The sequence below is a fragment of the Theropithecus gelada genome, chromosome 2 (assembly GCF_003255815.1).
Source record: "Theropithecus gelada isolate Dixy chromosome 2, Tgel_1.0, whole genome shotgun sequence".
NCBI lineage: Eukaryota > Metazoa > Chordata > Mammalia > Primates > Cercopithecidae > Theropithecus > Theropithecus gelada.
The window spans coordinates 193,856,358-193,871,143 of NC_037669.1; the positions used below are offsets into that span (position 1 = coordinate 193,856,358).

The following is a 14,786-nucleotide window of genomic DNA, read 5'->3' on the forward strand; positions in this document are numbered from 1 at the left end:
CCGAGATCCGGCCACTGCACTCCAGCCTGGGTGACAGAGCGAGACTCCGTCTCAAAAAAAAGAATTAAAAAAAAAAACAAAACAATATTTACATAATCATGATCATATATAAATGTTACTTGTTTTGAACTTTGAGAATCAACCTGTCAAAGCACAACATAGTTAATTTGAGAACAGAATGTAATGTAAGTGTCCGATTTTGACTCGTGGATATAAAGGAAGAGCTGACAGAAAGTGAGAGGCACAAACAAAGGGGCAGAGGTGGAAGGAAGGAATAGAGGCACTGAGGTCCTTTCCCACAGAGCTGGGGGCGGGGTCAAGCGATTCTGCTGAAGGAAACAGAGATTTAAGTATTTTAAGTTACAAAGGCAGGGAAGTAGTGACATAGCCATCAAAATGTTTCAAGGTAGGTAAGGAAACTGGAGGATAGTTTGATGAACTAAATCTATTCATCATAGCAAGTTTTTTTTTGAGATGGAGCCTCGCTCTGTTGCTCAGAATGCACAATGGCGCAATCTCGGTTCACTGCAACCTCCCCCTCCTGGGTTCAAGCAGTTCTGTGCCTCAGCCTCCCGAGTAGCTGGGATTACAGGTGCCCGCCACCATGCCCAGCTTAATTTTGTATTTTTTTTTTTAAGTAGAGATGGGGTTTCACTGTCTTGGCCAGGCTGGTCTTGGACTTCTGACCTCATGATGCACCTGCCTCGGCCTCCCAAAGTGCTGCGATTACAGGTGTAAGCCACTGCGCCCAGCGCAGCAAGGTTTTATACTACATAAGCATCTTGTTTAGTGAATTGGAAGTAACCAGCAAGCAGTAAAAACAAAGGTTAAAAGTGCTGCCTGTGGAGAGTAGGAATGGAAAGCAGGAGAATAGTGGGGTGAGGGACTGTTGCTTTTTATTAGAAGTTCTTTTGTACTATTTGATCTTTTAAAATTTGTATATATTTATCACACTGAAAAATGTTTAATAAATTCAGATGCCCAGTTCTGCACCCAAGGTGTTGATTCATTATGTCATGGTGGGGTTTAGGTATTTATTTCTTGCAAGCTAAGAAAAAGTAATGGCTGCTTTTAAAATGTTTATTTTTATTTTGAATATACATAGGGTTTATCAACTTACATTTAGTGAATTTTATTTTTTTTGATACTAGATGGCGGACTTCCACCACAAATGGAGGGATTTTGACTGTATCTATTGACAATCCTGGAGCAGTTCAATGCCCAGTGTAAGTTGTTTCTTTCTTTTTGCAAAAATTATAACCTCTCATTACACAAGATCATAAGAAAGTATTGGACTTCTGCCCAGAGAGTGATGTCCAAGTGAGGCTAAACCAAGCAGCAGCAATGCCTGTGATACAATATGGAAACAGTATCATGTCAAGTTAAAAGGAAGAGTTTTCTGGATTCCTGATTCTGCAGCCCTAAATGACCACGTTGAACAGTGTTTTTTAATATTTTAAAAATTATGTGCATGTATATCATATGTACCCTTTTTTGGGGGCAAAGTCTGGCTCTGTTACCCTGGCTGGAGTATAGTGCCATGATCATGGCTTATTGCAGCCTTGACCTCCCAAGCTCAAGCAATCCTCCTGCCTCAGCCTCCCCAGTCCTGAGTAGCTGGGACTGCAGGTGCCACCACCATGAGTCCTGAGTAGCTGGGGCTGCAGGTGCCACCACCACACCTGGCTTTTTTGTTTGTTTGTGCCCAGACTGGTCTTGAACTCCTAGACTCAAGCAGTCCTCTCACCTTGGCCTCCCGAAGTGCTGAGGTTACAGGCGAGAGCCCTGCACCTGACCCAATATGTGTATTTTTATGTACAATAATAAATGAGATGACAGTATACATGCTACTTCTTCCCCCAATGCCTGTAATATTTTTGATGTCTTTATTTTTCAGACCATACAGACCTACCTTCTCTTTAAATTTATTGCTTTATAAACGTTGTCGATTTATGGAGCTTATGTTCTATTCAAGCATCTCTTTGATTTTTTTAAGAGATAAGGTCTACTCTGATGCCCAGGCTGGAGTGCAGTGGTGCCATCATATCTCACTGCTGCCTCGAATTCCTGGGCTTCAATAATTCTCCTGCCTCAGCCTCCGAGTAGCTGGGAACATAGGCACGCACCACCACACCCAGCTAATTTTATTTTATTTATTTTATATATTTTTTTGTACAGGTGGGGTCTTGCTATGTTCCTTAGGCTGATCTCTAACCCCTGGCCTCAAGCAATCCTCCTGCCTTGGCCTCCCAAAATACCAGGATTATAGGCCTGAGCCACAGTGCATAGCCATCCAGCCATCTTAATGATTGAAATGAAAAGAGTGTAGGATGGGTGCCTAGGACTTTAGAGGTTGCTTTATTTTAATGGAAGATCAAGAGTTAGGAATCACCAAACATTCCAACTTGTTGAAAAGTTTGTAGTTCTATTTAAAGAGGTATTCTCAGAACAATGATATATTTTAGTTTAGAGTAGCCAATGACACCTTTTTTTTGAAAACACAAAATGGCCCTAATACATTTGAACATGTGTACAGGATGTCTTAAGTACCAAATTAATTTATTTTTCTTTTCATTGTTAAGCTGCTCTGATACTTTAATATTTTTCTAATAGAACTCAGAAACCACGATTAACTCGCACTGCTGCACCTTCATTTTTAACAAAGCGGGAGCAAAGTGACGCCCGGAAAGTTCCTAAAGGTGTTCCCCTACAGTTTGACATAAACAGCGTCGGAAAACAGGTAAAAAACATTTTCTGTATTTTCTTGGGTCATCTGCTGAGAATATTTTAATTAACAAAACATTTATTATAATTGTAAATTATAAACAAGGTATCCTAACTGCCCCCTGAAACATAGGGAACCACTAACCCACTTCTGTCTGCCAGTTTGCCTATTCTGACATTTCATATAAATCAGATCATACAGTATATATTTGTGACTGAATTGTTTCACTTAGCATAATGTTTTCAAGGTTCATCTATATTGTGTCCGTATTTAATTTTGTTTTCCTGCTGAACAGTGTTCATCATATGTATATACCACATCTTATTTATTCCTTCGTTACTGGATGGGTATTTGGGTGTTTTCACTCCTCGGACACTATGAATAATCCTGCTCTGAGCATTTGCGCAGAAGTTTTTGTGTGAGCCTCTGTTTTCATTTCTCCCTGGTAAATACCTAGGAGTAGAATTGCTAGGTTTATAGTAACTCTTTTGTTTGTTTGTTTGTTTGTTTGTTTGTTTTTTGAGACGGAGTCTCGCTCTGTCGCCCAGGCTGGAGTGCAGTGGCCAGATCTCAGCTCACTGCAAGCTCCACCTCCCGGGTTCACGGCATTCTCCTGCCTCAGCCTCCCGAGTAGCTGGGTCCACAGGCGCCCACCTCCGCGCCCGGCTAGATTTTTTTTTGTATTTTTAGTAGAGACGGGGTTTCACCATGTTAGCCAGGATGGTCTCGATCTCCTGACCTTGTGATCCGCCCGTCTCGGCCTCCCAAAGTGCTGGGATTACAGGCTTGAGCCACCGCGCCCGGCCGGTTTATAGTAACTCTTTATCTAATCTTTTGAGGAACTGCTGGACTGTTTTCCCTAGAAGAGTCTGTGCTACAACTTTATATTCCCGCCAGCGTCTATGAGGGTTCTGAATTTCTCTATATCCTCACCAATACTCACTGTTACCTGCTGTTTGACTATAGCCATCTAGCAAGATTACAGGATACAAGGTTAATAACAAAATTGTCAAAACCGACCAGGCGCGGTGGCTCACGCCTCTGTTCCCAGCACTTTGGGAGGCCGAGGTGGGCAGATCACCTGAAGTCAGGAGTTCGAGACCAGCCTGGCCAACATGGTGAAATCCTGTCTCTATTAAAAATACAAAAATTAGCCTGGTGTGGTGGCAGGTGCTTGTCATCCCAGCTACTAGGGAGGCTGAGGCAGGAGAATTGCTTGAACCCAGGGGGCAGAGATGGCAGTGAGCTGAGATCGTGCCACTCACTCCAGCCTGGGCAGCAGAGCAATACTCATCTCCAAAAAAAAAAAGTCAAAAACCACATTGACAATTTTGTATTAACCATGTTAACCTTGTATCCTGTAATCTTGCTAAATTCACTTACTTTTGTATTGACTTTGTAGATTCCTTAGGCCTTTTTTTTTTTTTTTTTTGAAACAGGGTCTCGCTCTGCCACCAAGACTGGAATGCAGTGGCATAATCATAGCTCACTGTAGCCTTGACTTCCCAGGCTCAAACGATTCTTCCTCCCACCTCAGCCTCCTGGGTAGCTGGGGATACAGGCACACACCACCACGCCTGGGGATGCAGGCACACACCACCACACCTGGGGATGCAGGCACACACCACCACGCCTGGGGATGCAGGCACACACCACCACACTTGGGGATACAGGCACACACCACCACACCTGGGGATACAGGCACACACCACCACGCCTGGGGGTACAGGGACACACACCACGCCTGGGGATGCAGGCACACACCATCACACCTGGGGATGCAGGCACACACCACCACACCTGGGGGTACAGGCACACACCACCACACCTGGGGGTACAGGCACACACCACCACACCTGGGGATACAGGCACACACCACCACGCCTGGGGATACAGGCACACACACACCACGCCTGGGGATGCAGGCACACACACCACACTTGGCTAATTTTTATATTTTTTGTGGAGACAGGATTTCAGATAGGGTTTCACTACATTTCCCAGGCTGGTCTTGAACGCCTAAGCTCAAGCCATCTGCCTGCCTTCTGTGGCTGCCCAGCTTAGGATCTTCTGTGTAAACAATCGTTTCATTCTCCTAATTCATTTCCAATCTTTAAACCTTTTCTTGCTTTGTTACAGTGGCTAGGACCTCCAGTCCAATGTTGAGTAGAAGTGGTTAAGATGTATACTTGTATGGCGTGCCTTGTTCCAAAGCCTGATGAGAAGGCAATAAATATGTCACCATTTAGTATGATATTAGCCGTGTATATATATATATATATATATTTTTTTTTTCTTCTTTTTTGAGATGGAGTCTTGCTCTGTCGCCCAGGCTGGAGTGCAGTGGCGCGATCTTGGCTGACTGCAACCTCTGCCTCCTGGGTTCAAGCAATTATCCTGCCTCAGCCTCCCGAGTAGCTGAGATTACAGGCATGCGCCACCACACCCGGCTAAGTTTTTTGTATTTTTAGTAGAGACAGGGTTTCACCATACTGGCCTGGCTGGCCTCGAATTCCTGACCTTTTGATCTGCCTGCCTCAGGCTCCCAAAGTGCTGGGATTACGGGAATGAGCCACCATGCCTGGCCCAGTTTCTTTTTTTCTTTTCTTTTTTTTTTTTTTTTTTAATAGATTCTCTTTGTCAGATTGAGGAAACTTCTTTCTATTCCCGATATGCTGAGAATTTTTATCATGAATAGGTATTCGATTTTGTCAGATGGTTTTTTGGTATTCCTTGAAATAATGTGAAATTGAAGATACGAAGGATGGATAGAAATTTCACCAAATTGGCCTGGTGCGCTGGCTCACACCTGTAATCCCAGCACTTTGGGAGGCCAACATGGGTGGATCACTTGGGGTCAGGAGTTTGAGACCAGCCTGGTCAACATGGAAAATCCGCGTCTGTACTAAAAATAAAACATATTAGCTGGGTGTGGTGGCACGTGCCTGTAATCCCAGCTACTCGGGAGGCTGAGGTGGGAGAATTGCTTGAACCCAGGAGGTGGAGGTTGCAATGAACTGAGATTGCACCACTACACTCCAGCCTGGGTGACAGACAGACTGTCTCAATAAAAAAATAAGAAAAAAAAAATTTGACCAAATTTGTTTTGCTTATTTTTATTTTGTTACTATTTTTTTTTTCCAGAAATGGTATAGTTTATAGATGCTGTTGTTAATAAAAAAAAAAGATTTTCCTTTGAATTTGAATTTCTGTGTTGAACTCACCGTAATCCAAGAAAATTTGCTATAAAATATTTACAGGTCTGAAGAGTTATTTTATCAGTGACATCATGAGTTGGTGGCAGTGTTTACACAGCCTGAAAATAATTCAGATAGGGGCTTTGGGTGTATGACTTCTAGGCATTATAGCATATGTGTGTTTTATGTAGTATATAATGTAGGCTTTATATGAGGTCATACACATAATAGTAAAATGTTAGTTGTCGCTACTTTTAATTAATCATAAGATCACATTATTGTTCCAAAGCAAATGTGGCTTTCAGTAAAATTGTTAATTGTTGCTTTGCTGTTGTTTTTGTTTTTTTCTTTTCTCTAGACAGGGATGACGTTGAATGAGCGGTTTGGGATCCTGAAGGAACAAAGAGCCACTCTCACATACAACAAAGGGGGAAGCCGCTTTGTAACCGTGGGATAGGTCCCATGTCAAAGGAACTTTTGAGAGATGACTCTGAAAAGTTGAATTGCTTGAAGAGTTCATCACAGAAATTCAAGAAACTTTACTTCAAAATATTCACAAGGCTAAATAACTCTTATTTTTATTTTTGAAGTTTTTTTTTTTTAACGTATAAAATAATGCCCTGAAAGAATAATAGGGATTATACCTATCTGTTCTTGAAGATTTCATGGTTGGCTCAGACAGAACAATCATCTGTTTGACTTCTTTGGTTCCTCATGCAGCAGAAGGAAGACAGAAAGATCGAAATTGATTATTTTTATGATAGTGGTATTCAGGATCTCATCACCTTTGCCCATATTTTAGACTTTGTCATGGTAAATCTTGGTCTTCAGAAACATGAGTAGGTCCCTTTGTTGCTGTCACTTACCCTTTAATAGTGTTGATGTAGTCAGTACAGTTGCCTTTTCTTCATTAGAGATACAAAAAAAAATGCATTAGAATTCCGGTTCTGGGTTTTGAGATTTATGGGAATATCTAGAACTTGGTTCATTTTTCAGACAGTGTAATCCCTTGGAATTGTACAGCTTTAGTGCTGAACTTTTAACAAGAAATGTGACTCTAGGTACTAGTCTCAGTTTAAAATGTTGGTGTTAAAGACTATAAATGCATATTTACAAGGTTATCTGATAGGGCCTTGGAGGAGAAGATCCAATTTTTAAAAATGACAGTTTGTGTTTAATAAACGAAGGCATGAGAGGAAGTAAGTAGCAAGTTGAAGGACAGGTAGTTGAGATGAAAAACTTCAAAACCCAGGTTATAGGTGTACTGTTTGGATTTAGCATAGTCTTGAGTCTAGTGTCCACAAAGTATTCAAATGATATTTAGAAGAATTATAACTATTACATTGAATTGAGTCCCTTGGATATTTTGATAGTAAAATTAATAGCCATAAAGTCCTAGACTTCTTATTTGAAGTTAACATTTCTTATTTGAAAAGTTGAAATTTATGAGCTTTGAAGATTGCAAAATTAAATAATTTATAGCTCCAAAAACAAAAATATACTTGTATATGTCACAGAAAAAATGCAAAATTTATAATAGAGTTACATTAACCTTGTTGTTTACCTTTCACTGATTTCTTGTATAAATTAAAGTTCAGGCATTTATGGGGAAAAAATGCCCTCCCCCACCACCCCGCCACCTGCCACCTCTGAGGGAGTGGGAGAAGTGAGTCTGTGCCAAGATAGTACTGAGTCCTCAGATGTTGTATACTGTAAATTACGGTATAATGCCAAATGCAGCAAAATCTTCCAGCTATACGTTACAAGTTTGGTCATTTTGAGGCTTGACGTTTTAGTTTGCCATTATGTTAAAAACATCTAAATAGGTGTTAGTTTCTCAGGAGTAGATTGTTAGTGTTGACTTTTCCTGTAAAACAAACATCGTTCTTGGCCTGCCTTGCATTGTATACTAGACTTCATTGTTGCCTCTCATGCTTCTTGAGTTACTTAATGATTTATGCTAGCCATGGAAAGCTATCAGTAACAGTTTTCACGCTTATACCAAAGAATTAAATCTGATTCTTAATATCTGATATTTTGCTGGTACTTGTACTGATAAGTGATTATTGGAAGTCAGTCACAGAATTTGAAAATAAATTCTAGTCTCTCCTTAGCTATTTGATGCTTTTCATATAGGCCAAGAACTCATTGCAAAACATTTTTGCAAGTATGAATGCCTGTATTTGGTCTAGGAACAGTACATTTTAGTCTGATTTAGAATTACTGGTAGCTTATTTTAAAGCAAGGAAAAGCAGCTGAGCTCGAGTTTGCTGTCTTTAGAACGGTTTGTGAAAATATGGTATAAAGGTGTTTTCATTTTCCTGTTCTTACCTATTGTATAGAGCTATTAATGCCATTTTTTGGGAAAACCTTAAAAATTGCCCCAAATACTGACATTGAGTGCATCAAATAACAAATTGTCTTTGGTATATTAAATTTTTATTCTTCATGCATCTGTAATTTAATTTTAAGTATAATGTTTTGCCTTTGGTACAACTAAATTAAAACTCTTGGTGGTCACATGTATATAAACAAAACAATATGCTTTGTTGAAGGAAAATTTTCTTTATTGGAATGTGGTTGTAATCCTTGTTCAGTTCTTAAGTTTTGGTTTTTTTAAAAAACAGGATGCAACTTAAAATTTTCTTTGCATCAAGGTATATGCAAAACATTGATGCAGTGCATCACAAAACGGAAGTTTGTATTTAATGAGGAGGTGCTTTACACTGTACTTTTTGGTGTTTTTTGGAAAAGTTACATTTAGATCTATTCTGAAGCTGTTCATTTTTAACAAATAAAATGTTACAGGTTTCACATGATTTATTCTTAGCTCTAAAGATTGAGTTGTGGTTTTTAGATTGTTCTATGTTATGAAGAACTTTGTAGTGGTTATTTGTAGTTTTTAGAGTGTGAAACGTTATCTACTAGCAAAATTGGTAACTCACTCTAGTCTCTCCTATTAGCATCCGTCTCTCTTTTGATGATTTCATTTGTAGCTCCAACAAATGAATCTAAAAAATAGAATCCAGGCTGGGTAGGGTGGCTCATGCCTGTAATCCCAGAACTTTGGGAGGCCAAGGCAGGTAGATCACGAAGTCAGGAGCAAGACCAGCTGGCCAACACAGTGAAACCCTATCTTTACTAAAAATACAAACATCAGCCAGGTGTGGTGGCATGTGCCTGTGGTACCAGCTACTTAGGAGGCTGAGGCGGGAGAGTTGCTTGAACCCAGGAAGCAGAGATTGCAGTGAGCCGAGACCATGCCATTGCACTCCAGCCTGGGTGACAGAGTGAGACTCTGTCTCAAAAAAAAAAAAAAAAAAGAAAAAAAAGAAAAGAATCCAATATACTTTGCAATGCAGAATACTGGATTACCGCTCCTTTTACATCTTAATAAAGTGAGTGCCAGTGTTTTTAAGAGTTGCGTGTGGCAGAGTTATTTTTTGAGCTCAGATCTTCTAATTCTTAATTGATAATAAACTGCTTCTGTGAATTGAACACCCACAGAAAATAGTGGAATGGTGTATGGTTTTCAAATACCTAAGAATTGGTAATAGCCATGTTTTAGCATTTTTAGCATGGTAAGTAAATATATTCTACCAGTGATGATTATACTTTATTACTTTGTTATTCAAGTTAGGTAGGCCTGTTAGAAAAGTCCAGTATTCCTAATCAGATACGCAGTTTTTAAAAGCAGGCATAAACTCTTCACCACAATTTTAATTACAGTTGTCCCTCAGTATACATGGGGGATTGGTTCCAGACCCTTGTATATACCCAACCCTGCACAATACTGAAGTCCACCTGTGTATACGAAAAGTTGGCCCACTGTGTACATGGATTTTGCATTCCAAGATTTTTTTTGGTTCAAAACAATTTGCTTGTGAGTAGAACCAAGTAATTCAAAGCCACGTTGTTCAAGGGGTCAGCTGTTTAAGACAATCATAAAATACTATGTCTGAGGAAACAAGCTTCAATCCTCAGTGGCTAGTTTTTATTAGAATAGGTGTGTATATTTAATTATTAATATTTTGCTGTTAATAGCTTTGTAATTCACACAAAATATACAGGCCCAGAGTAATTTTTGTTGATTTATTTTTACTACAAAGAGATTAGAGAAAAAAAAACTCACTTGGCAGTAGAGAAAATGAATACCATATTGGTAATATTAAAGCAGAAAATAATTCATTTCTGATCAGTAGTGCTTTCAGTTTTCATCAGAATTATTATTTTTTTCTTGCCACTGTGAAAAAGCAGTTAAGCATGTAAAGCTTCCTTTAGAGAGGGTTCTTTTTGGATAGATCAATTTGGAACTAGCTTCTTTTTTTAAAAAAATGATACTTCAATCAACAGCATTTACTACAAGAATTGTGGACTATGGTGGACCATTAATAGGGATTTAAAGGTTTACTTAGAACTTGTAGACTTCTGATATCTTTTATTTCCCTTCTCACTACAGTTTTATTTTATTTTATTTTTTGAGATGGAGTTTCGCTCTTGTTGCCCAGGTTGGAGTGCAATGGTGCGATCTCAGCTCACCCCAACCTCCGTCTCCTGGGTTCAAGCGATTCTCCTGCCTCAGCCTCCCGAGTGGCTAGGACTACAGGTGCCCACCACCACGACCTGTTAATTTTGCATTTTTAGTAGAGATAGGGTTTCTCCATGTTGGCCAGGCTGGTCTCAAACTCTGGACTTCAGGTGATCCGCCTGCCTGGGCCAAAGTGCTGGGATTACAGGCGGGAGCCACCGCACCCGGCCTACAGCTTATTTTCTACCTATGTTTAATAGGAAGCTTGATAACACAAGCAAATGTGATGCCATTCTGGGACTGAAATGTCTTCCTCTGAGTGTATTCAGATGAGGTGTACCAGTGTTTAAAGATTAGTTGGAAGCTATTCTCCTCGTGTGCATGTGTAATTTCTACTTCATTTCCTTTTAATGAGAAAAGAATCATGTTGTCTGAATTTTCCTGTATAAAGTTTTTTTTGTTTTGTTTTGTTTTGTTTTGTTTTTGAGACGGAGTCTGGCTCTGTCGCCCAGACTGGAGTGCAGTGGCTGGATCTCAGCTCACTGCAAGCTCCGCCTCCCGGGTTTGCGCCATTCTCCTGCCTCAGCCTCCCGAGTAGCTGGGACTACAGGCGCCCGCCACCTCGTCCGGCTATTTTTTTGTATTTTTTAGTAGAGACGGGGTTTCACTGTGTTAGCCAGGATGGTCTCGATCTCCTGACCTCGTGATCCGCCCGTCTCGGCCTCCCAAAGTGCTGGGATTACAGGCTTGAGCCACCGCGCCCGGCCTAAAGTTTTAAAAAGTTAATTATTAGGACTTCTTTTTAAAGGAGTAAGCAATGGAAGGATCAAACATTTATTAAATATATTCAGCAAATATATAAATGTATTCAGCAAGGAAGAGAATGGGATTTACCTCAATCCTATTCATACTGCTTTGAGTTTATAAAAGTGGAGTTTTTTTATTTTTTGAGATGGAATCTTACTCTGTCACCCAGGCTGCAGTGCAGTGGCACGATCTCGGCTCACTGCAACTTCTGCCTCCCAGGATCCTCCCCGGGTTCAAGCGATTCTTGTCCCTCAGCCTCCTGAGTAGGTGGGATTACAAGCTTGAGCCATCACGCCCAACTAATTTTTGTTTTTAGTAGAAATGAGGTTTCACCATGTTGGCCAGGCTGGTCTCCTACCCTCAGGAGATCTGCCCACTTCAGCCTCCCAAAGTGCTGGGATTACAGGTGTGAGCCACTGTGTCTGCCCTAAAAGTGGAGTCTTTTTTTTTTTGGAGACAGTCTTCCTGTGTTGCCCAGGCTGGGGTGCAGTAGTGATCCTTGGCTCACTGCAGCCTCTGCCACCTGGGTTCAAGCGATTCTCCTGTCTCAGCCACCCAAGTAGCTGGGATTAGAGGCACGTGCCACCACGCCCAGCTAATTTTTGTATTTTTAGTAGAGACGAGGTTTCATCATGTTGGCCAGACTGGTCTCAAACGCCTGACCTCAGGTGATCCGCCCGCCTCTGACTCCCAAAGTGCTGGGATTACAGGCACGAGCCACGGAGCCCGGCCTAGAAGTGGGGTCTTAGAAGGAGTGGCCGTGATAAATTTCTAGTGAGTAGAAGAGGGAAGGGAGGACATAACCTTTGCATGGTATAGTGTAGCGCAGAGCTGGAAAGATTAAGATTTTAGTGAAACTTTTTGAATGAGTTAACTTTCAGTCTGTAAAATAAACAGGAAGAAGCTGGGAAGTACACTGTATCAATTGCTTACACTGAATAACCTGCGCTGCCTGTTTTTTCCGCTTCTGCTCCCAGACCACAGACCAGTGATGGAAGAAGTTACAGATCCCTATAAACCACTTTGCTCCTGGCCTTTGTGCCACTATCTTTCATCATTTCTTTTATTCATCAGTAGACTCTTTGGTGAACTCCCCACAAAGACTCCATTTCCATTTCCGGTATCTCTTTCTCATAAGACGCTGTCACCTACTTTGTGGAGATGATGGAGGGAGTAGGGTAAGAATTCCCTCATAGTCTACCCTTACTTTGCAGCTGAAGCCTCAAATCCTTAGAAGTTGCAACGTTAACTGCTCCTCTATCTTGCCTCCCATCCTTCCTTTACCTAGAACTTGTTCTCATATAATAGTATATATAACATCTTCAGTTTCCCCCGTATGCGCAGGTGTTTCTTTTGGCTTTTAAATATCTACATTTCTTTTTTCTTTTTTTTCTTTGAGACAGAGTCTTGCTGTGTTGCCCAGGCTGGAGTGCAGTGGTGTGATCTCGGCTCACTGCAGCCTCCACCTCCCGGGTTCAAGCACTTGTGCCTCAGCCTCCCGAGTAACTGGGGTTACGGGTGCCCGCCACCATGCCCAGCTAACTTTTATATTTTTAATAAAGACAGGGATCTACTGATTTAGGAACCCTGTTTTCCTTAACAATTGTAATTTTTTTTTCCAAGATGGAGTTTCCCTCTTGTTGCCCAGCTGAGTGCAATGGCACAATCTCGCCTCACCACAACCTCTGCCTCCTGGGTTCAAGTAATTCTCCTGCCTCAGCCTCACGAGTAGCTGGGACTACAGGCGCCCGCCACCACACCTGGCTAATTTTGTGTTTTTAGTAGAGAGGGGGTTTCTCCATGTTGGTCAGGCTGGTCTCGAACTCCCAACCTCTGGTGATCCATCTACCTCGGCCTCCCAAAGTACTAGGATTACAGGTGTGAGCCACCACACCTGACCCGAAAATTGTAATTCTTTTTTCTTTCCTCACAACCTCTCCTGTGTGTGTACGTAATCTATCTTTAGTTTCTGCTGCTTTCCACTCTTTTACTATTTTTTAAAATTATTTTTCATTTTTAGAGATGGGATGTCATTCTCTCCTAGGCTAGAATGCAGTGACACAATCATAACTTGCTGCAGCCTCAACTCCTGGCCTCAAGCAAACCTGCCTCACCATCCCAAGTAGCTGGGACTACAGTCAGGCACCACCACGCCCAGCTAATTTTTAAAAAAAATTTTAGAGACCGGGGGTGGGAGGTGGGGTGCCCTCACTGTGTTGCTCAGGCCTCTTGAACTCCTGGCCTCAAGCAATCCTCCCACCTTAGCCTCCCAAGTAGCTGGGATTACAGGCACAAGCAAGGGTTGACTAATTTTTTAACTCCTAAAAATATACTCAGTCCTAGGATAGCATAGAGTTTACTATATTAAGGACCTTAAAATCTTGTTGAATATTCAAACATTAATCTATAAGCTTGGTCAGTTCAGGGCTAGCATAGTATGTTGCTATTACAATGGATGTGTTCATACATGTAGATAGGAGGAATGAGGCCTGTTACAGAGAACTTGACAGAATTTAGTGTAGATGTAGAAGGTAATAAGCAATCGGATGACAATAGTGCATTTGAAAAGGTACATCTGGCAACTAATTCTACAGCATTGTAGCATTAGTATGGAATATGTGAATAGACAAATTAGTCATTGTAGTTGAAATCTCCCTAAAAACATAAATTAAAAACTGCCCTTAAATAGCTTAATATCTTTCGAATAACAATTTTAGGAAGCCCAGGATAACAAAAACCTATATATGCATCAGATAAATATTATTTGCTGGAGATGACAAATACGTCACCCACCATTGTGACCCATGCTCATAACATATTGATTATGTATCATGGAACTTGTTGCTGAAGTAACTAGAATGTGTTGAGAGTTTATAGAACAGCTCTCTGGGCAGCTGTTTTAACTAATCAACTTTGGCACTGGGATTAAACATTTTTATACCTTCTAGCATTTAGCAATTCATGCCAATTGAGGTGTCATTGAAGAGTTGGGGCTTGAATGAGAGGATCTCTCATCCTTATTTTTCTTTTGCTCTCTGACCCGAACTTTCTGATCTGTGGTCTTTATATCCTCCACATGTTACCACTATAAGTCGTATCTGGATGCGTTCATGCTGATCCATCTTCCAGTCTCACCTTCCAGTTTGTCCTACTTCATAATCCTTCAGGTTTAATTCAAAATTTATCCATGATACAGTTTTCTCTGAACTCGTAAGTAAGCCCCATCACTCTTAGCCCTTTTTAAGGCTCATTCTCTAATTGGCCTGTCTGGGTTCCATAATTAGATTGCGATCTTCCAGGAAAAAGATTGTATCTGACAGCCTCTTCTATTTCCATAGTAAATACTAGCTGATTGACTGTTGGTAAGGTTTACGTCATATAGCAGAAATGGCTTCTTCAGTAAAACAGACTGAAGAATGTGCTAGAGACTGGTTGCAATATAAGTGAGGTCTAATTGGTTTTAAATGAAGCATTTTCCATTCTTTCATTACTTGAGTGGTTTCAATTTAGAGTATCTCTTCGGTTCTAC

The 14,786-nt window shown here is 40.9% G+C and overlaps 1 protein-coding gene across 4 annotated transcripts in view; it reads left to right on the plus strand.

Annotated features, from left to right (window-relative positions):
• Positions 1–8,755, plus strand: part of FYTTD1 (forty-two-three domain containing 1) — a 31,649-nt gene extending 22,894 nt beyond the window's left edge. For 2 of the 4 annotated variants that reach the window (XM_025374940.1, XM_025374939.1), the window contains 3 exons: positions 1,152–1,226; positions 2,614–2,740; positions 6,281–8,745. In XM_025374940.1, the coding sequence (XP_025230725.1) occupies positions 1,152–1,226; positions 2,614–2,740; positions 6,281–6,379 (301 nt within the window). In that variant the 3' untranslated portion in view covers positions 6,380–8,745. Of the gene's footprint in view, positions 1–1,151; positions 1,227–2,613; positions 2,741–6,280 lie in introns of all 4 variants that reach the window. The other 2 variants (XM_025374938.1, XM_025374941.1) reach the window with 2 other exon arrangements.
• Positions 8,756–14,786: the final 6,031 nt, after the last annotated feature.